General features: G+C 43.4%; 1 protein-coding gene and 1 non-coding gene across 6 annotated transcripts in view; one reads left to right on the top strand and one right to left on the bottom strand.

Moving 5' to 3' along the window:
- The first annotated feature begins 7,080 nt into the window (after positions 1 to 7,080).
- TLE1 (TLE family member 1, transcriptional corepressor) overlaps positions 7,081 to 20,340 on the top strand; it is an 89,963-nt gene continuing 76,703 nt past the window's right edge. For 3 of the 5 annotated variants that reach the window (XM_045563788.1, XM_045563787.1, XM_045563785.1), the window contains exons 1-4: positions 7,128 to 8,396; positions 9,153 to 9,253; positions 10,685 to 10,748; positions 10,858 to 10,902. In XM_045563788.1, the coding sequence (XP_045419744.1) occupies positions 8,373 to 8,396; positions 9,153 to 9,253; positions 10,685 to 10,748; positions 10,858 to 10,902 (234 nt within the window). In that variant the 5' untranslated portion in view covers positions 7,128 to 8,372. Of the gene's footprint in view, positions 8,397 to 9,152; positions 9,254 to 10,684; positions 10,749 to 10,857; positions 10,903 to 20,340 lie in introns of all 5 variants that reach the window. The other 2 variants (XM_045563786.1, XM_045563784.1) reach the window with 1 other exon arrangement.
- LOC123646742 lies at positions 14,937 to 15,043 on the bottom strand. The gene has a single exon (XR_006738001.1). It is a non-coding gene; the product is annotated as a U6 spliceosomal RNA (small nuclear RNA).

Raw genomic sequence — 20,340 nt, 5'->3', positions numbered from 1 at the left:
ACGGATGGTGGCTAGAAGTATTGGATGGACTGATTATCACTGTGTGTCAAAAGTCCTGGTTTCTCTGAATTTTTGTATTCGCCCCCCTTTAAGGCACTCAAGTTTTACATCACAAATTGAGGATCTAATCTGTTCACACACAAAGTATAATCTGTTTACTAATGTCCCAGAGGTTTTCATTTCAATACACATAATAGTGATAGGAAAAACAAAAACATACTAAATAGTTATGATTAAAGGAAAAAAAATTGCTAGGTGGGGCATCCCAACTGTCAACTCTCAGATTATGCCTTGTCACTCTTCATGACTTTTCTGGAAAACATTTATTTATTAGCACATCATAAATATGTGCCTCTGCCATTCTGGATAAACATAACATCAGTGTCCAAGATTTGGTGCTATTTTCATTTCTTTTCAAGATTAATATTTAAAGCTTAGTATACAGAGAAATCTGTACCAGCATATTTCAAAATATTAAAGAAATTTCAAAATCAAACTATCAATCTAATTTATAAATTTCATTGCTAGGCTCAGGTGATGAAAAGGCTAGCAGAACAACTATTCATAACAGGAATAAAGAAATCAAAATTTATTTGCTACTGCCTTATTCTTAACATATAAGCAGCTTTCCTTTTTATTTTATAGTAGATTTTTTGGTGATTCTGAGATTTATGGCCCATAAAACAATGCTTTAGAGGATTATTAATGTAATGCCCTAATGTATTTAAAGATTTCCATTTTATATTGATTGATAACTAATGGACATTTGGGACTGCAGTAAAAAAATTGAACAAAAATAAAATAGCATAAATAACAAAATAAAAGTACTAAAAGATCCAAAGCAAAATAATACTTTGGTTATTAGTATGACAGCTTTTTAATGATCAGGGCAATAACCCATTTTTTCATACTTTTTTTCATACTTAAAGAAAAGATTATAAGTCAATCTTTTAACTATGAAGTGAATTCCATTTAACATATGAAGAAAAAGATAAAGACAATTAACCTAGAATTGGTTCCCCAGGCTTTTCATCATGAAAAATTTTCAAACATAGAAAAATTGAAAGAATAGTAAATGAGTAGCTGAGACTGTACCCCTAAATTTTACAACTGTTAACACGTTGCCAAATTTGTTTTCTCTTTCTCTCTACACACTTTTTATTTGCAGTTTCAGATGTCATTTGAAGTTGCATGCTTTACCATTCATCTCAGAATAACATCCTCCTACACAACCACGATATTCTAACATCAAAAAAGAACCATAATTCCATATTACCTAATATCCAGTCCACATTAAAATTGCTCAAGAACATCTTCCATGGTTGGTTTTTTTTTTAAAATCCAGGAGCCAATAAAGATTCACACGTTGAATTTTCATTATATATCTCTGTTTTTAAGGAATAATCCTTCCTCACTTTTTCCTTTCTTCTCTCACTGTCTCTCTCTGTATGATATTGACTTTTCAAACCCAAGCTAGTTTTTTTGTAAAATGTCCCAACATTCTGTATTTATGCCATTTAGCTTGTTCATCTAGACCTAAACTTTCCATTCTGGAAACATGAAGGTATCTGGAATAATTACTTGTGTTCCAGCCCTTTTCCCATCCCCAGAGCTCACTTGCTTTCAATTATGAACACCCAGAGATTATCAACTAAACTTGAACTCAAGCTTTAACCCTTCAAAGACATGGCTAGCTTTAGGAAGAAAAGTTATTTAAATGATACTGCCAAAGCAAAAGCCTTTGAAGGAAAACGAAAGATGTGTCAGTTTAATGTTGATTTTCTAGCAAGTTCCTGGCATGCAGCAAAGGTGGGTCACTGCAGAGACCATTAAGGGGCCAAAGTCTACTCTAGTTATGTGAATATGTACAAAGGAGCATCAAAGGTGCTTCTCTTACTTTTATCATTTGTCTACCTACTGTCCTTCCGTTTCATTTGGAGCTAAATGCTAAACTGAAGGAATAAAAAAAAGTGTTGTATTCTAATGTTTATCAGACTTGAGAATGGGTTAAAAAAGGGAGGATTCTAACTTCACTGAGACTTAATATTATGGTCTGAACATGCAGTATTTGATGATGCGCCTAAATACTATCCTTGCTTTTCCAGGGCATCTCGCTAGTGGGCCAGGAAAGCTTTGACAGAAAGGCCCTCTGCTTCAACTATTTCAAAGAAACTAATCATGAATCTATTTTACTTGTCTGAAAATCCCAAATTAATCAGACTACATTAACACATAGGAGTGTGCCCTACATGTGCATTAGATGTAAACAGGCTTAGAAGGGGCATTAATATGCAGAAGAACACGCTACAATGCTATTATATCTGCACTGCTATGATTGCTTATAAACACATGCTATTTTGGACCGATATCTCTCTAGAAATACAGTCTTAAATAAACAAAACTTTGGCCCTGGCTGAGGTGGGGTTCTTCTGCAGGCCTCAGACACAGTCAAGCGGTTTTAAAAAACGTGACTGGCCAGCTAAAAAGTTTATCCACCGGGTGCCTCAAATTCTCAAACAGTTTATTTGAATATGGAGTGAATGGCTAATCTTTTACAAGTTTGGGGGCTTTAACAAGGTAAACAAACGGGTGGGCTGTGAAAGTAAACACTGCATTTCCTCCCAGGCTCATCCTAGCTCCCAAAATTCCTCTCCCTCACTCCTTTCACTATCCCCAGCCTTCCAGTTCTCAAGCTTGGTCTCTTGTACCCTGTAAAAGTACTGAAATTGCAAAGGAGACATTTTTAATTATAAGTACTACAGTAATGAATTCAAGTACACTCGTTTATCATAAAGGGCTTTCCCATCTGTCTCTAAAGTATACTTAAAAATGCTGTGTATTTGATAACATTAGCACCAAGCATCTTCCACATGTTAATATTCAGCGTTTTAGATGTTCATTCCCCCCACCCCCAAAGACTGCACAGTGGTGGTTCCAGAAAGAGCACATTTATCTCTGTGTTTGGGAGTTCTTGTGTGGTCTCTTCCTAATTTATTTGCACTCCAATCCTTAGGGATTGCATTGCAATCCCCCTAGGCAAAGGGAGATTAGGGAACTGGGCTGTCTGCTTCTCCCCACCCTGACAGAGAAGGGAAAACAACTTCCCCAAGTCCCACAAGTTCTTCTGGCCACTGTACAAATTGTTCTTGAGCATGGAGAGTTTCCAAAAGCCCTAATTAGCAACTCACAGCAAACATTTCTTTGCATTAGCTAATGATCCGGCTACACTTGTAAGCAAACAGAACCAACATATCTAATCAATGCTGAAAAACCAACCAAATGCCTATTAAACATCTGGATGTAATTTTCTAGTTAGAACAAAATGAAAACATATGCAGGTTCCTTTGATCTGTGTCTTAACAAAGAAATTGTTGATAAAGAAGCATACTGGTCAGTCAATGTGTCATTTTCATAAAGTCTGCTCGTTTCTCTTCAAATGCTCCCAGTTTAATTTAGTTGGTTTCCTGCAATCTCTAATTTTACCATATTGTGTGAAACCGCAAGAGATTCTTTGGATGTGATTTTATTTGAGGTTTTACTGCTGCATGAATCTGCTACTGATTTTTTTCCCTTCTCTGCCTTTGCCCCTCCACCTCCACACCCATCCCGCCCTTTACTTTGGTAAAAGGGTGGGGGAGAAAAAGCTTATAAAGCAATGCTGGGAAAAATTCTTCTGGACTCTACATTCTTAGGTTTGAGAAAATTCTCAGTTAAAAAAAAAAAGTCAAATGAGGAAATGTATGAGCAATAACTCACAGCTAAAAGGAAGAGAAAATGACAAGAGTGGTCTTTTAAAAATTGCCACAATTATTTATTTCAAATAAAAAAGTAATAGATTTAAAAGATATATTTCTATGTTCAGTATCTATACTTCTTCCTATTTTGTCTAGTATCTATACTACATAACATTTAGTTTTTGTAATTACTTATGCTACTGGTGAGTTGAAATTTGATAATCAGCAACAAATGAATGGAAATATAGCCATATATGCATCAAGATAAAATAAACGATCTGACAATCTTTTTGTTTCTTTTGCAGAGGATGAAAAGAGTACTTTTTTTCGGAGACAATTTCCTATGGAAGCAGCATACTTAATATCATTTCATGTAAAATCATCGACATATGAATGTTAAAGGTAAAGCAGATTACAGTTAAGAGACTTTAAATAGAAGCTCAAAATTACAGATTTCATGAGTAGGACTATTTTCTTTTAAACAGGCTGTAGGCAATCTGCACATATATTATTTATTTAAAACATAAGATTAAAGCTACTCGATTGTTTAAACACCATGATTTGTAATGCAGTTTGATGAGAGTTTTGCAGTATAATTATTACAGCATGACAATCATGGAGAAAATATGACCTTGAAAAAGGGCAGAGCCTTCTCCCACTCTCATGGAGGAGGATCCTCTAAATGAGAAAGAAGCCTTCCAAAACCAAAAACTATCCATTTTTACGCACAACAATTAAAAACCTTTTAATTTAGAAATCATTATGCTTTTTCTTTTTCGCAGAACTGACTTTATAAGGAAATCAGAACACTACTGGTAAGCAAACACTAGTTAAAAGAGAATTTCCAGTTTTTACTCATGGCCAACCAGAAAATATGGTGAGCAGACACATTTCCTGTGAGTATGTTAAAGACAATGAGTTAGAACTGATTTTGAGGGGTGTGGAGTGGGGAAAGAAGAGACATAGCAACATTTTTGCTCCTGTCCCAAAGCATACGGTTCTAATGGCTCTGTTTAAACTTAATTACCAGAGTGTGCCAGTTAGTTAAGGTACAGGCACCAGGTAAAGCTTGGGTAATCCAGGGAGAAGTCTCAGTTGCCCCAGTTGTCACAGCATGTACACAAGCATACTGGTGGCATCTGAGCACTTTCTACCCGGTCCTGGAACTAACTGATCTTAGGATGAACTGACCACAGACTGGCATATGTGGCCCAATCACTACCTGATGATTTTAAGGAATACTGGTTGCCAAAAGACAAAGCTTAGATACTCACAGATCATACAATTTCAAGAGGTCCTGTATGTGGAGCAAGCCTGCTCTCAGCATCACCAAATGTAACCAAGGAAAGAGAGGCAGTGCTTCTCTCCTTTCCATTCTCCATGTTAGCACAATGAAGAATATAACCCCTTTCCCAACTCCACTTAAAGAGAACAGAGAACACCGTAAAGCTACAATGCCCAACCTGTTTAAGAATTTACTATGGCCTTGTACAGATTGGCTAAAATCGCTCGTTTATTTTTCATTTATAATTGATATTTGGGATTGATGCAATTACAGACAAATCAATATCATACATATTTAAAAACAACTCCAACAGTGAAATGTACCATCTAAAATGATTCTTTTAATATTTTAAGAAAAAGATCTCTATAAAAGCAAATCTTCAAATAAAAGTATGTCTGTTTAAATAAGCTCCTTCCCACAAGTCTCTTTGAAGGTAAAATAATGGGAACTTGAGGGTTATTAACACCCAAAACTGGTTAACCATTTTTCCAACATAAAATGAATACTTATCGAAGATGTGTTCTTATGAAGGAAGTCACCACCATTTGGCTAAAACAACATTATTCACTCTGTTCATATGGAAGTAGCCTTGGCGAACTGTTCTTTAAACAGAAGTATAAATGTGGCAATACTGAAGGTTTTTGCTGTGTGGTATACATAGAGAAATATACAAAAATGGAAATTCTCAATATTAATTACACTACATGTCTCGTTTATTTAAAATCTCAAAATCCCTTTTAACTCAAGTTCCACCTCACGAGAACCTTAGCCACATCATTTTCCCAACTCTTCCCACTTAGCTCCTTACATCGCTCAGCCCAGGGGTACCACAGGGGTGGGTCGGGTGGGACAGGTTTTTGAGGTCTCAATGCTGGTTTATTCCATTGTCTTTGTTTCCAGGAATTGGAAACATTCTGGCGGTCCTGTTGCGGAGATGCTCCTAAAAATCTCAGCCACCCCCGTCCTCCTCAACACAGCGAAGTCAGGACTTTAAGACAAGGACCCGAGATTTCGCGCCGCGGGCAAACCATCTCATTTGCTCCCGGGACGCGCGTGCCTTATTCTGGCGGCACCGTGGAGATCCTTCCCGCCAAACGAGGGTGACGACCTTTTTGCAAAGTGGTATGAAATCGTCCAATAAAACCCAAAATCTACCGCCTTGGGTGCAGAGGGGGAGGAATGGGCGGGTATCATAGTCAAGTCCTACGCGGCTTGTGTACGGACGCCAGCCAACGCGTTGCTCATTTATGCATTTTCTACCAAGTGCACAGTCCATTCCTCGTGCACCCGTCAAAAGGCAGCTCAAGGAAAAACAAACCTCAGACAAAATTTTAAATGTGGCTTCACTTTCAGAGTACCATCAAACAAGGGGCCAACACCGAAACACGCATTTCCTCGAATTACCAAACTACCTTCCCTCCGCCCCCAATAAGAAACTACGCGGTTACTCTCTGAGTTACTTTCACTGAGATACGAGAATTTTCATCAGAGAGACAAGTGGCAGGATTTTTGCAAACTCGAGCCCCCAGCTTCCGCGGCTGCACGCTCGCCAGTCCCTCCCGCTCGCGCGCACCCGCGCGCTCCCCAGCCGGCCCCACGTTACTTTGATTGACAGCCCGGCCCCGCCGCTCTCCTTCCCACCGACCTTCCCATCCTCGGTGCCAATCTCCGGGACGCGCCGCTTCCCATTGGCTGGTTCTGGCGTCCCGCGGCTCCTCCAGGAACAGTTCCTCACCAAGCCCGGGAGGACGCGGCAGGCGGAGGAGGGGCCGAGGGCCGGGAGGGGAGGCCGAGGAGACGGCGGAGATGGAAGCGAATGGGGTGGGAGAGAAGGGGGAGGGAGAACGGCCCGACCGGCGCTGCGTTGCCATTGGCTTCCGAGAGGTGTTGCGTCAGCGCCCCACGTTGGGCACGGCGCACGCGATTGGCTGACCGGGCCTCCCCCTCCCCCGCCCAGCCGCCCGGGCCCGAGTCCCCCGCCGGCTCCGCGCTCGCGGCCCCCGCCCGCGCGGGGCTGGGCGGGGCCGACGCTGGTTAGCTCCGGAGTGTGAAACCGCGTGTTAATGTAACCGGCGCGAGAGGCGCGGGCGGCGGCGGTGGGAGCGGCGGCTGCAGGAGCAGCGGCAGCAGCGGCGGGTACCCCGTGCCCCGCGTCCCCGAGGCAGCCAACAGCTCCACCCCCATCCTGGCGCGGCCGGGCGGGACCTGCGCTGCCGGCCCGGACCTCCGCTGTCCCGCGGCGACCAAGCCCCCTTCGGCCCTGCTGTGGTGACTACTCCTGACTCGCCCGCGGAGTTTGCCCGCCCGGGAGGGAGGCCGAGCGGCGGAACGCACTCCTCTCCACCATCTCGTGGATGTCGCCTGTCAGGTCGTGAGAGAACTTTGCAGGGGGCCGGAGCGCCCTTTGCGGGGAGGCAGACGTAGGGAAGGAAAGAAAGAAGCCCGAGGAGGAGGAGTGCGGAGCGGCCGGGCCGGCCGTGCGGGACCAGTGCGCGCGGGGCGCAGCGCCCTGATGCTCCCCGAGCTCGCGGAGCAGCGGGCGGCTGCGGGACTGCCCTCCGTGGAGTAGCCCCGTCGGGCCTGGAGGGTTTGTGCAACCCCGGAGAACACCGAGTGCTGGTCGCACGGGGCGTGCCGAGCCGCCTTCCCGGCGCGCCCTCCGCACTTTCCCCGCCTCGTCATCCCTCGCTTCCCGGCCTCGAGCCTCCGCTGCGACCTCGACCTTTCTCCCCGCCGCTTCCCGGGAGCCCGCGAGCTCCCTGCCGAAGGCGCAGACGGGACCGTGGGGGTCGGTCCCGAAAGCATTGGGTTTGTTTGTGTGGGGTTAGCTGGGGCCGCCGCGCCACCTGCACGTCGCCCGCCGCCGCCGCCGCGAGGAAAACCCGAGAGCAGGCGGACCAGGGGAAGAGGAAAGAAAAGCAGTCCGCTTGGATTTGTTTGCCCAGGACGGGCGCTGCGCACGCGGATCTCCGAGGGGAGTGCTGCCGGAGTCGCTTCGCCCCCCGCCCCGCCCCGCCCCGCAGGCTGAGGCCGGCGTGTAGGAGCGCAGCCCGTACGCGCAGTCCCCGGGCGTCCGTGTTGCCGCGCAGGGTCTTGGAGCGGCTGGGCCTGGGGCGCCCTGCGATGTGGCCCTGAGGGCGGGAGCCCGCACCGACGGAAGCACGAGCAGAAGCCGTGGGCGCGGAGTGGCCGGTGCGCCCGACTGAGCGCGCCTGCGTGCGTGGCCAGCGCACCCCCCGCATTCCCCGCTTCTGCCTGGCTTCCCGGCTTAATTTTCCTCGGCGGGGTTAAAGTTGGAAATTGAGCGGAGAATTGAGTTGCCCGGGAACAGAGCCGCGGCCGCCGCCAGAGCGATGTTCCCGCAGAGCCGGCACCCGGTGAGGCGCGGCCCAGTGAGGGGGGGGCGCTTTTCCTGTGCGTTAAGGAGACGAGTGGCTGCTGCAACCCCGTCACCCCCAGCGGTGTAAGGTTGGGGAGGGCGGGGGTCCTCTTCCCGGGGTGGGGAGTGGGCCGAAACACTGGATTTCCTCCTCTCCCTCTGGGCTCCCTCCTACTTGACGTCTAGACTGAGCGGACCGAGGCGCCGGGGGAGGATGGGGTTTCTCTCCCGCAGCCACATCCACATCCTTCCCCGAGGTGGGCTGGGCGCCCCCCCCTTTTGTTTCTCGTCTCGCCTATTTACATGTCAATGCGGCCCCCGTTCCGATGCGCCTGGAGGTGGCCCGGGCGACTCTGGGAATGGGGAGCCTGCAGGAGTTGTTTTTCTCCTCTTGTTCTCTGGGTCTTTATCGCCCCCATGGGGGAGGGGGCGGCGACGTAGACGACGACATTCTGTCTTGGTCGTCCGTGGCCGCCGGGGAGCCCCCTTCCCTCTGGCTAGGTAACCCGGGCGCACTTAGCGCGATCCGCCCTGGGGGCTGGAAGACATTCCGAGCCTCTTTAGAAACTAAGGGTCAGGGGAAAGTCCACTTTCCCCCTTTTCAAAATGAAGCGCAAACTCGAGTTTGGGGCTCCGTTTTTTGCCACTGCCAACTTTATTTTTGTTTATGTCCCAGCCGTTCTTTCTCTGACTTACTGCTTTATCTATCCGCCCGCGTTCCCGTCCCTCGGCCCCCCTTGCTGATCGCCCCCAGACGCCGCACCAGGCTGCAGGCCAGCCCTTCAAGTTCACTATCCCGGAGTCCCTGGACCGGATTAAAGAGGAATTCCAGTTCCTGCAGGCGCAGTATCACAGGTGCGTGTCCCGCTGCGCCGGGCGACTGGTCGTGCGGACGGCCCCGTGCCCGGGTCTCCCAGCCTGGTGGCGGCGGCGGCTGTACTTAGTTCTTGCGTCCAGGCGGTGGCGTGTGGAGTCGCAGTTAAGACCTGTCATTCACGTTACCCCCCTTTCCTGGCTCTTCCCGGGCCGCCTCTTGTCTCCTCCTCCTCCCATTGTTTCCCTTTTACCCGTTTGCTGCTCTTCCAGGGAGTCCTTTTTCGTGTCTTCAGGACTTGCATGAGAACCGTCAATATTTGCACTTCATTTATTTATTTTTCAACAGGCTGAGCGGAAACATTGGTTCAATCGATGCCTCAGCCCTGGAGTTGGGGGTTCAGGGAAGCAAAGCCGTGTTGAAATTGCTATTTGCCATAGTAGAGAATTGGGTTCTTGGAGGCAAAGTCCATTTACGGAAGGCTGGATGCTTTCACCAGTGGCCGTCATTGGTGATGATGAGGGAGGTGGATAGTATGGGGGGAGCTCACCTGCTTTGGCGTCATTCTGGGTTGGCTTGGGTAGGACAAGAGAGTGGAGTCACATTTCTAGTTATCTTAGCTTGGTGTAATGATACTTTCCTTCAAAGGATTTATAAATGAAAACTATTTGTAAAGCATCCTGTCCATAATGAACTTCCCAGAAAGGTTAATTTCTTTCCCTTGCTCCTATGAAGTTTTAGCTGATGTGAGCCAAGAAATAACTGAATGACAATTTTTACTTTTGTCGTGCTTGAGAAAAAGCACACGGATGAGGCTGAGTGCCTTGGATGTGAATTTTCTTATTTTGTCAGGGGCTTTCTGATTATTGACCTTTTGTCTACTTGTAGATAATATCTCTGGAGCTTGAGGCATACTTGCACACCATGTTTACCGAACAGGGTAAACTTCAACCCACTTTATTGCAGCAGCTATTTGACATATTTTGGCAGGGATTTAAAAACCAAAGGTTTTGAAACGGACGGGCAATTGTAGAAGTAACTTTAACAGATACGATTTTCAAACCTAAAGACTGAGTTGGCAAAAATGATACAGCCCGTGTCTAAGATGGAAGACTGTGCAAAGGCCAGAGTTTGGTGGAGTCTAGAGAAACACACATTTATACAGGGAGGTAGGGAACAGATGACCATGAGGAGAAATTAGTCAGAGATGGTGACAGGTTTTTCATTCTTAGCATCTGATCAGGTATGCACCAAGAAGAAAAAGAATGGGAGCTGTATGGACAACCCTGTACTGTTCACATTATTCCTTTCCCCTATTAAATGTAAGGACAAAGCTTTTGGGTGTTTACCTAGATAGTTTTTATGGCTTTTCCAAATTGGTCTGTGTTTTTACTTGAAGTGCAAATATGTGAGGCAGATGTTAAAACAAGTGACATAATGTTTACGTTAAGTTGCCTGTTTTGTTTTCATAGCCTTAAATTGGAATGTGAGAAACTGGCAAGTGAAAAGACAGAAATGCAGAGGCACTATGTGATGGTAGGTATCAAAGATTGGACTTTTTCCCTTTCCATATAATATTAGCAAACGTGTTAGCATTGTAAAAACACAAGTTAATGAAATGCTTGATTCTTTTTTTTCTTTACAGTATTATGAAATGTCATATGGATTAAACATTGAAATGCATAAACAGGTAAGCTTTAGTTAAAGCTCAAGCTGAAATGAGAAATCAGTTCGTATGATTTTATAATACTGGCTTTGTTCTCAATAGTGAGCTTTGGGGGATGGGGTTTGTATTCTGTTTTTCTGCCTTGGTTTCTCTCTTTGTGAATTGGTGGTAGTAGTCTGCAGCAAGTGTTGCTTCTTGACAGTTACGGAGTGTTTAAGTGACTAGGTGAGGGGCATTTTGGAAATGTAAACTAGCCTGTTTATAGGCAGATAGGAATTGAGACTTCTGAGTTTACTTTTCCACCTGGGTAGATTTATTCTCCTCTTGGAAGATCTGGGTATCCCATAGAGTTGCTGAAGTTCAGAATAGTTTATGTTTTCTGTGCTGTTTTGGAAGGAAGTGTGGACCTGAGGGAGGAAAGAAGAGTATTCAGGAGTTTCTTTAATCAGAGTAAACAAAGTGTATTACTGTCTGTGGAGTACTCTTTCGGCTTTGAGGCAGCATAAAGCAACGCTCAGGATTAGTGGCTTATTAGCAAGCAAATTTTTGAAAAATTCCTCAGTTGTTGTAGGTTTTGTGGTAAAAAAAAAAAAAAAGAAAGAAAGGCATCCTTTTATGGCCAGAGCATATGTTGGAAGTTGCTTTAGTCCTAGTGATTTTAAAAGCATGAAAAGATTAGTGACTGGAAAGCTCTAGCTATGACTATGAGTTTGCAAGTTCCCATAAAATTCACACTTATGGCTACTATAATGGTGTATAAAAAGAGTATTGAGCTGGAACAAGGCACTAAGGACCTCATAAGAGAAGAAAAGCTAAATGATTGCTCAGCCCAAAGGACCCTCGATTGAGTAGTCATTGTCTGCCAAAGAAAGCATTAATGGCAGGGTGTAAGTATTCTGGAGATATGCTGACATTCACTTTTTCATCAAGACGCTGGTACAATAAGTCTTTTAGAAATCGATTGCCTCTTAAAAAATTATCATCAGATGAAGTTGCACAGTTGGACACATTTCAAAGTGCAACAATACAATTCTTACTTGATGTATATGTGCTATTTCATCTCACACCCTTGTTTCATTAAATTAAAGAGCATGGCTGACCGGCTGGGGCACAGTGGAGAAATTGATTAGTTCAGCCTTCAGATCTTCCTTATATTCAAAGAGTTTCATTAAGCAAGTGTGTTTCAAAGTTGAATTCTGCTTTTGTAACTTTGCACTCTTTGATTTTTAATTCATCATAGGTTTCATAGTGTTAAGTTATCATCGTGTACATTAGATCTGTTCTCAGATGTGTGTTTGGAAAGAGATATAGTTACACATTCAGGGTCTTTCATTAATAATATAATTGGCCCTTTAAAGTGCTGATTTTATTCTGATTTGCAAAGTTGGTAGCCTAGTTTATGTTGGGTTTGTGCTTTTGTTTTTGTGTTTCAGTGGCTAGTGGCTTATTGAGGCAATTGTAACTTGTTGATAATAAATGGGCAAGAAGATCTATGACTAGCATCTATGGCCATTTAAATGAATTATGCAAATAAACTTGGCCTAAGACGTCTAACCTAGAACTTTTTTTTTTAAGTTATCCTGAAGGGCATGTGTTTGGTGACAAATACTCTGGAAGAGTAAGAGGAGAGCGCCAGCTTTTTCTTAAAACCATAAACTCTGAAGGATTTAATAACCTCATTGACTCTTACAAGGCAACACTACCTCTATATGATGTTGTGTGCTGGTGCTGGCTTTACTGGGAGAGGTAAAAGGTGTGTGATTTTTCTGGGTTCCTATAGGTTACATGGTGGGATAACCTCTTCTCTATGGTATAGGGAGAAGGAGCAAAGTGGATCAGAAGCCCCATGGTGTGAAAATAGTTTACTAATGAGTTTCTATACTGTGTCAGGCATTTGTGGGTATGTACTGTCTGTCCGTGAGACTGTATGCGTTAATAATACGCTGTGTATAATTGGCTCAGTAATTTGAAAAATGTAAAAAACTGAGAAACACCATGTTCTTCATAGTAACAGGGTATTAAGCCCCCTGAAATTTAGTTTATATTGTAAATGCTGACAGACCCTTAACTAGAGTGGTGTGCAGAGTAGTGCTATAATTCAGTTTAAAGTGGCCTTACGTTTGAAAAACATCCTTCTGAATGTCACACATTAATAATAAGTTCTGAGGAGGCATTTGGTGCAGCTAGTAATCATAATTCTTATTAAAACTGGTGACGTCTGGCCCCCAGGGTGTAGCCAGGCTCAAATTGATGCTTTTTGCCGCCTGATCACCAGCATGGCCTAAGTGCTCATTATATTGTAGAGAGGGCCTTTGGAGCTCTCATTAGATTTGACAGGAATTCTCTCTAGGGGGAAACTGGGCATTAGCGAGACTCCTGACAGGCTGAAATTATTCCTGCTTTATGGCTTATAACCAAATGCTAGCAAGGCATCATCAGGGAACACAAAAAATTGTCATTTCTGACAACATCTTTGTTACTGAAAAAAAAAATGCAGTGATGGGGAAACTTTTAAAGCAGAGAGGCTTAATGCTGTTAAGATTTGTCTCCAGTGTGACGACCGCTCTCCCTTCCCACCTTTCAACGGGTTTGTCGAAGGAGTGAGTTTTAGAGATTTCAGTATCAAATCTCACCACTGACTTTTCTGTCTGGAAGTTTTAAAGTGAAAGTGCATCCAAGTCAAGAATGGTATAATTGTGGTTTCCTTCTTTGGTGTGGTGCCCACAGTCTGTGTTTATGTTGTGTCAACACTTCCTGATAAGCCTTCCCCTTATATGTTCTGCTCCCATTTGTGGCTGGTTACCGAAAAGGCAGTGGAACAGGACTGGTAATAGATACTTAAATCTTTTATTGGAGCACTAAGAATTTTTTTTTCTTAGAGCCGTTTACAGATCCCTGTCTGCCCATCTCTCCTCTGTGTAGATGGTAAGCTCTAGCTATCTCTATAGAAGAAGGAGGTGGAAACCCCTCTTGAAAACTTGAGACAGTTCTGATACCATCAAAGTGTTATGGTGCATTAAAAAATAGTAAGTTGATGTGAGTCGTCATTTCCAGGGCCGTGCCTAGTGTGTGTGGCAGCATGATCTTTAAATTTATTTTTCTGTCATATGGCTTAGTATTACTTCATTTGATATTTTTAGGAACAAGATGTACTGTAAATGCATACATAAGCCTTATTTAGCCTACTCATGTATCTTTCCAGCACACTGATAAAGCTATGCTATAAATTGTCATTGGTGGCTTCAGTTTGCACAGTAATTAACAGTTGTCAGTAGTTATTTGTCTAATATGACATCCACAGGCATCCCGAGAAGTAGAGTAGGTAGGTGTTCTGCTCTTCCTGCAGCTGTGGGCACATGTTCAGAGTCTGGGACCTGCTCAAGGCTGAGCCTCTGTTGAAGCTTGAGCTTGGGTTTCCTGGTCCAGGGTGGCCAGTACTTCCTGCAGTCCCTACCAACCTGGACGATGAGGTGGACCCCCTAGCTGTGCATCTCTTCAGTTCTCACTGGTGGTGCTGATCAACTTCATGACTTATAAGACACACCAGGGATAGGCGTATGTTCTAAAAGTTAGGAAAATTAGCAGTGCTGATGACCGGTCTGTGGGGGTCATAAACCATGGGTAGAAAGTTGTATCCCACTGAGCCATACTGTCTTCAGTGTTCAGGTTAAAATATGTTTAAGAACAAAAGAAACATGTTAGGAATCCCAGTGGAGACCCAGCTCTAGAGTGAGTGTGATCAGTCACTTTGTCTTGCCTGTGTTCTGCTGAAGGGTGGGCAGAGGCAAGCACTTGAGCCTCTCCTGGGCAGTGAAGAATTCAAAAATAGATGAAAGGCCTGGCTCTGGAAGGAAAGATGATATATTCTACAATCCTGGTTTTGGGGTGGGGAAGGGGAAAGAGCTTAACGTTTCCAAGCTCCATGTGATATTTCAGCAAGCACAGTGTCTCCTTCTGATCATGTACATTTTCGAATGAAACTGCTTTAGCAATTTTGATGTGTGCTTTAAAATTTCTTTTAGAAAAATACATTGGTTTTTAGTGCAGTTTTTTCTTCTTTTTTAATGGGCCAATTCATGAATTTGCATGTCATCCTTGGGCAGGGGCCATACTAGTCATTTCTGTATCTTTCCAGTTTTAGTATATATGCTGCCAAAGTGAGCACAACTTTTTTTTTAAGTATTTAGATGGAACTGTTAGTTATTCTCCCCTGGGTTAATTCCTTAGATGTAACTCTCTTATTCTTCCTGTGCAAGTTTATCTTTCTTCCAATTTTTTTAACCATCTGTGTTTTTGTCTACAGTTTCTCATGTTGAGATTTTTTCCCCCCTAAGTCAGAGTCTCCACTGGGAAATGACTAGCTGGAGTATAGGCACTTAGAGTTAAGCTCTACCAGGTGTTAATAACCTTGTCATACCAAGAGGGTAGCTGTCATCAAGATTGGAGTGGTTCCCAACTTCATTAGCCAGGCCTGCCCTTTACAAGCATAAGTTACGAGAGATAAATCTCCCTGTGCATTTAGACCCTAGATTTCCAGGTGCAAGATTAGCCTTTGTTTTTTGTCGGCAAGCAGGGCTGATCTCTCACTACTCAGCAGTCACCTCCCCAGCCCTTTCGGCAGTGGGCTAGTGGCTGGTTTCTGTCCGTGGCCTGCGCTGGGGTAAGGTGAGAGAGGTCTTGGGTATGAAATTTAAGGGGGTATCAGAAAATGTAATAATCATGGTAAATAATATGTAAAAAACTAAAAACGAATACCCCTAAAATCCACATGGAACAAAGTACCCAAATTTTCTGTAAGGACAGGATCTGACAGGGTTGGTCAGGATTAGGGTGAGGCAAAGGAGGCAGAGTCCGGCCATTGCATGCGGGTGGGGGTTGTCAGTGCCTTAGTCCCCCTCTTTCTGCCTTCCCAGATGGAGAGAAGAGGTTGAATGTCTTGTAGAAAATGGCCATGATCTGTAGCATATGTCTTGGTTCTGTTTTAGCTCAAGGTCACTTAACTAGGGACTGAGTAAATCATGAACAAGTTCCCTGGGCCTCAGTTTCCTTCTGTGTATAATGAGGGAGTTGGGCTAGACTACTTACAGCCTGTTTGTTTCCCTCCCAGGGCAGAAGTCATCTCAGCGTATACCCCCACACACCTCGCGTGTGTACATTGAGGAGAGTCGATCTCCAGAGGGTTTAAGATGTTCTCCCAAATAGCATTTATTAAGAAACACAGGAAGAAAATCTGTTCTTTTAGTAAATATTTAAAGAAATTATTTTGAGTGGTAGTTGAACCAAGAATATATTCTATTACTGGCTCATGGAGCCATTTTAAGTTTTCGTAGATCTGTGTCTTTGCTTTTTTATTAAACCTTTTGTGGTCTCCAGAAGTGGATTAAAATAGGAGGAAACTGAGGAGCTTACGTGGCTCTGCTCAAAGCTCTAATTTGTCTCAGTTCCCCAAACCCTCCCATCACCATTGCTTATTGTTGCCTCTGATTTTTTTAAATTGAAATTCTCACAGCTAGTACCTTTATTGTGGGATGTTCGGTATAGTGGTTTTTAATTAAATTTTAGACAGCTGGTTTTGTTGGTTGGGTTATTTGACAAGATTAGGCATTTATACCTTCAAAATAGTCTTCACTGATGAGCTTGGTGAGTTCTGTAGTTATAAGTGTGCTGTAGGACTGTGCTGGGAATATGATTTGATGTTTTAAGTGGAGCTAGTGTGTGTATGGGTAAGTGTACGTAGGTGTGGGCAGGAGTAGAAGAGGTTTTCTAATTTTCTTCTGAGGCACGATTTGATTTGAAAAATGAAATAAATTGACATTGAAATTTTAACATGAATTAATATATGTATTATCGCTCACTTGATTTAACAAAATGGTTTCTAAAATGGGTTGCATAAGTATGATGTTTTCAGAATTGTTGTAGACCACCCAGTTGCCTTAATGATTTTTTATGAAAATCCAAGAAACGATACATGATTTTATCAGATAACCTGTGATTTAGCAGTTATCTCTTTCATTAACATTTAAATTTTAATTGTTAAGTTTCATTCTATTTACCTGCTTTGAAGCAATCTAAAATCATAACAGTGAGCACAATTGTTTACCCACTCTCCTTACAAGCTCTCATAGTAGGTATAAAACAATTTTTTTTTCTAGTTTTTTTGTAGTAGTATTTCCTACTCAGTCATCCTTTCATCATAAAATATGTTAGCAGAAAAAGGGTAGGGTACATTTTTGGTGGGAGGAAAAATCAAGTTCTGAAACATCTATCAGTTGAATTCTTTTTTCTGCCAAGCAGAGAAAAACTGTTAAGTGTGTTGGATATACAGCACTGTGTACGCTGGAAGAGATAGAGTTGTATATGCAACTAGCTGAGCGGCCCTGAAACCTATTCCCAGTGTACTAATAGATACTCTTGAGATATTCATTATCCATTAGGTGAGGTGGAGTCAGTCTTTGAGAATGTAGGTGCTTTTGAACATGCACAATCCAAATCATGCAGTCTGTTAAACCACTGAAATACATGGAATATGAGACTAGGTTTGATATTAGCACCATTACTGCTCTAACTAGGTTATTAGTCCACAGTATTAGTCTAGGACTGTGTGCGACCTGTTGATAAAAAGTTTGAGCACAAATCACACTAATAGTTTACTTGCAAATGTGTAAGTTTTATATATATTGCTGTACTAACGTATACATTTAAAATGGCATTTTAAATGGAGGGGTTTAAAAATGCTTCTGTTCTCACGGTACTCCATTAGTTTGTCCTATGTCCCCACTGTCCTTCAAAGGCCACTAGCCTACATTTCAAACCTGGCAGCACACTCAGAACTCTGGCCCTGGGACGACAGCGAATGCAAAACATCTTCAGGAACTTGGGGCTTTGGGCCTCTCTGCTCTGTGTGTTCTTTTTAATTTGGACTTCCCACTCTAATGGCCTCTTTGTCTGTCACTCACAGCCAGCTGTGTCTGTCCCTGACTACTTTCTCTTCCAGTCTTGGCCACTGCCTCTTTCTCTTCCCTGCAGTTCCCTCAATCCAGCCAAATGGGTCTCTCTTTCTTGCCGGAAAGTATGTTTTGAGTTTTCTTGTTTTCTTTATAAAAAGTCCAGGCCTTTTTGTCAGACTTGACGTGGGATTTCTTCGTCTCCTCAAGGCCCAGTTCCAACAACACCGCCTGTTTATTTCAGGCGCGCCTGTGACTGCTCCAGCAGTGGGCTGTCATGGCACGCACTTTGCTCAGTGTTCTGTAAGAATGGTTTTTCATGTGCCTCCATCACTCTGGCTGGGTTGCAGTCTGCTTGAAGCTTACTTTGAGACTTCTATCTACCCTTCCCAAGGAGTTACGCAGAGTAGGCGTTGGTTATATAGTGTTTCCTATATTCCTTCTGCAGAGTGGTAGGTGTAACTGTTTTGAATCCTGAACATTTGAAAATCAGCTGAAAGCTACTTTGCAAAAAAAAAAAAAAAATGGTTGTATACGTTTTTACACACAAATACGCAATATAGCTTTGCTTAACAATTTTCATGGTTTGTGTATATCTCAAGATCTTTCAGTTAGTCCATGGAACCCAGAATAAAAACTTGAATCAAGAGTAGCAGTATGGGTCCTTATGCTAAAATTAAATCTATTCAATTCAGTTCTAATAACCTTATCTATCCACTTCTCAGTTGCTTTTCTTTTGGGAAAGTGATTTATGATCAGAATATCCACTGAGACTTCTCAATGAGAAGTTTAACTATACTAATATATTTGGGTTTGTACTAAAAAAAAAAAGGAAACCTAGTACATTGCTGAGGCCTGGATCGTGGTGTGAATTAAGCGTGTGCATGTGTTACTATCCCGGGAACCACAGCTGCCAATGGAGTGTAGATAAATTTCATTACAAACTTCTCTCAAGGCATTAAACCTGATTTTGTCACCAGATTTCTTAGTAAAATAATGATTATACCCACTGATTATTTAGAGTAGTCATCACATGGTCCTCCCCACCCTCCCAAATATTTTATTATGAAAAATTTCAAGTATGTGGAAAAGGAGAGATACTCAGTGAACACCTGTATTTATACCTGGAGTCTATAAATTAACATTTTATAACAACTGCTTGTCACATGTCTTACGTAGCCCACCCCCACACCCCCAAATAGAGAAATAAATGAATAATCTGGGGAATGTGGAAGGACTTGTTTGAGGATTAGGCCTTCCTTTAGCTACCAACCTTGGTTTAGACTGATATGTGAAGCAGGGATTTCCATATACATTTTAAGAACTGTCTTAACAGATTTTTATAACATTTTCCTCCTAGACTTGCCCTCGGTGTTTTTGGCATGGTTGTATTAGGTAGTCCAGTATTATAGGGTGTTAAGGTGCTTTCTTTTTCAACTGTAACCTGAAAGCAGAGATTTGTACTTAAACAGAAAAGCCAAACAGAAAAGCCAGATTTCCCTTACTAAACCCCCTTCCTCTCTACCTTCCTTTCAGCTCTTTAATGAGACTTGACTTAAGAGTGCGCCTTTAAGATGTGACCAGTGTGTTTGCTGGGGGAAATAGCAAACAGCTTTAGTGTTGATAGGTAGGAAAGTTGGAAATAATTTTGCAAAAGGATTCTGATTTTGAACTGTGTGTTATGGACACTGTCTTAGTGGAGAATTTCAGTCGGCCTCTGGGGCCGTGGGTGGTAACAGGGGTGTGAAGTACCAGCGACAAAGGCTCTTTGAGGACTCCAGTGTGTGGAGCTGCTCTCCCAGGCTTTGGCCTCCAGGTCGCTCTTCAGGAGCACAGCCTTTGTTCCTTCTCTTCCTTCTCCGTGCCCTCTTGATGCCTTGAGCAAACAGCCGGTCAGAGCCTCTTACAAGTACGGTGGCCAGCCAGTGTATTGACAGGCACAGACACAATAGAAAACTGCATTAGGAGGCAAGCCATTGGGATTTGCAGTAAATATATTACAGAACACAAGTGACTTGCCGATACTGCTTGTTTAGCAGTTTGCAAGGGCAATGGCAGTATGGATTTTTGAATTAGAAGGGAAGGGCTGTTCTTTCTCTGTGCGGGAACATCTAGTTGATGGCTGGGGAGAAAATTGATTTAGAGAACAAAATGCAGCCGCCTTTATTTGTGCCATTTGAAAGGCTTCTATGGATTAGTGAGTGAAAGTAAAAAGGTCACTTTTGGTTTAGGAAAGGGGGTCTGGACATTGATCAGCATCTTGGTCTGGTGCGGAGAGAATAAAGGATGGGCCTCCGGGTGGGGAAAGGGCATGCAGTCCCCATGCAGCCTGCAGCTACAGGTGCCCGCTCCATTCTCACACAGTTGTCTTTTGCAGCTCTTTGGCTTTCAGAAGTCAGCTTCTTGGTTTTTTTATTGTAGAATAAGCTTTTTCGGGACATGAGCATTGATCATAGCCTCCATCTGTGGAGCTCCCATGTACCCTAGGAATTGTTCTGTAGGAGCTCCCTGTCAGCTC

Source organism: Lemur catta, chromosome 10 (assembly GCF_020740605.2).
Source record: "Lemur catta isolate mLemCat1 chromosome 10, mLemCat1.pri, whole genome shotgun sequence".
Classification (NCBI taxonomy): domain Eukaryota; kingdom Metazoa; phylum Chordata; class Mammalia; order Primates; family Lemuridae; genus Lemur; species Lemur catta.
The sequence above is the reverse complement of the archived record's forward strand: the minus strand, read 5'-3'. Positions and strand labels throughout refer to the sequence as shown.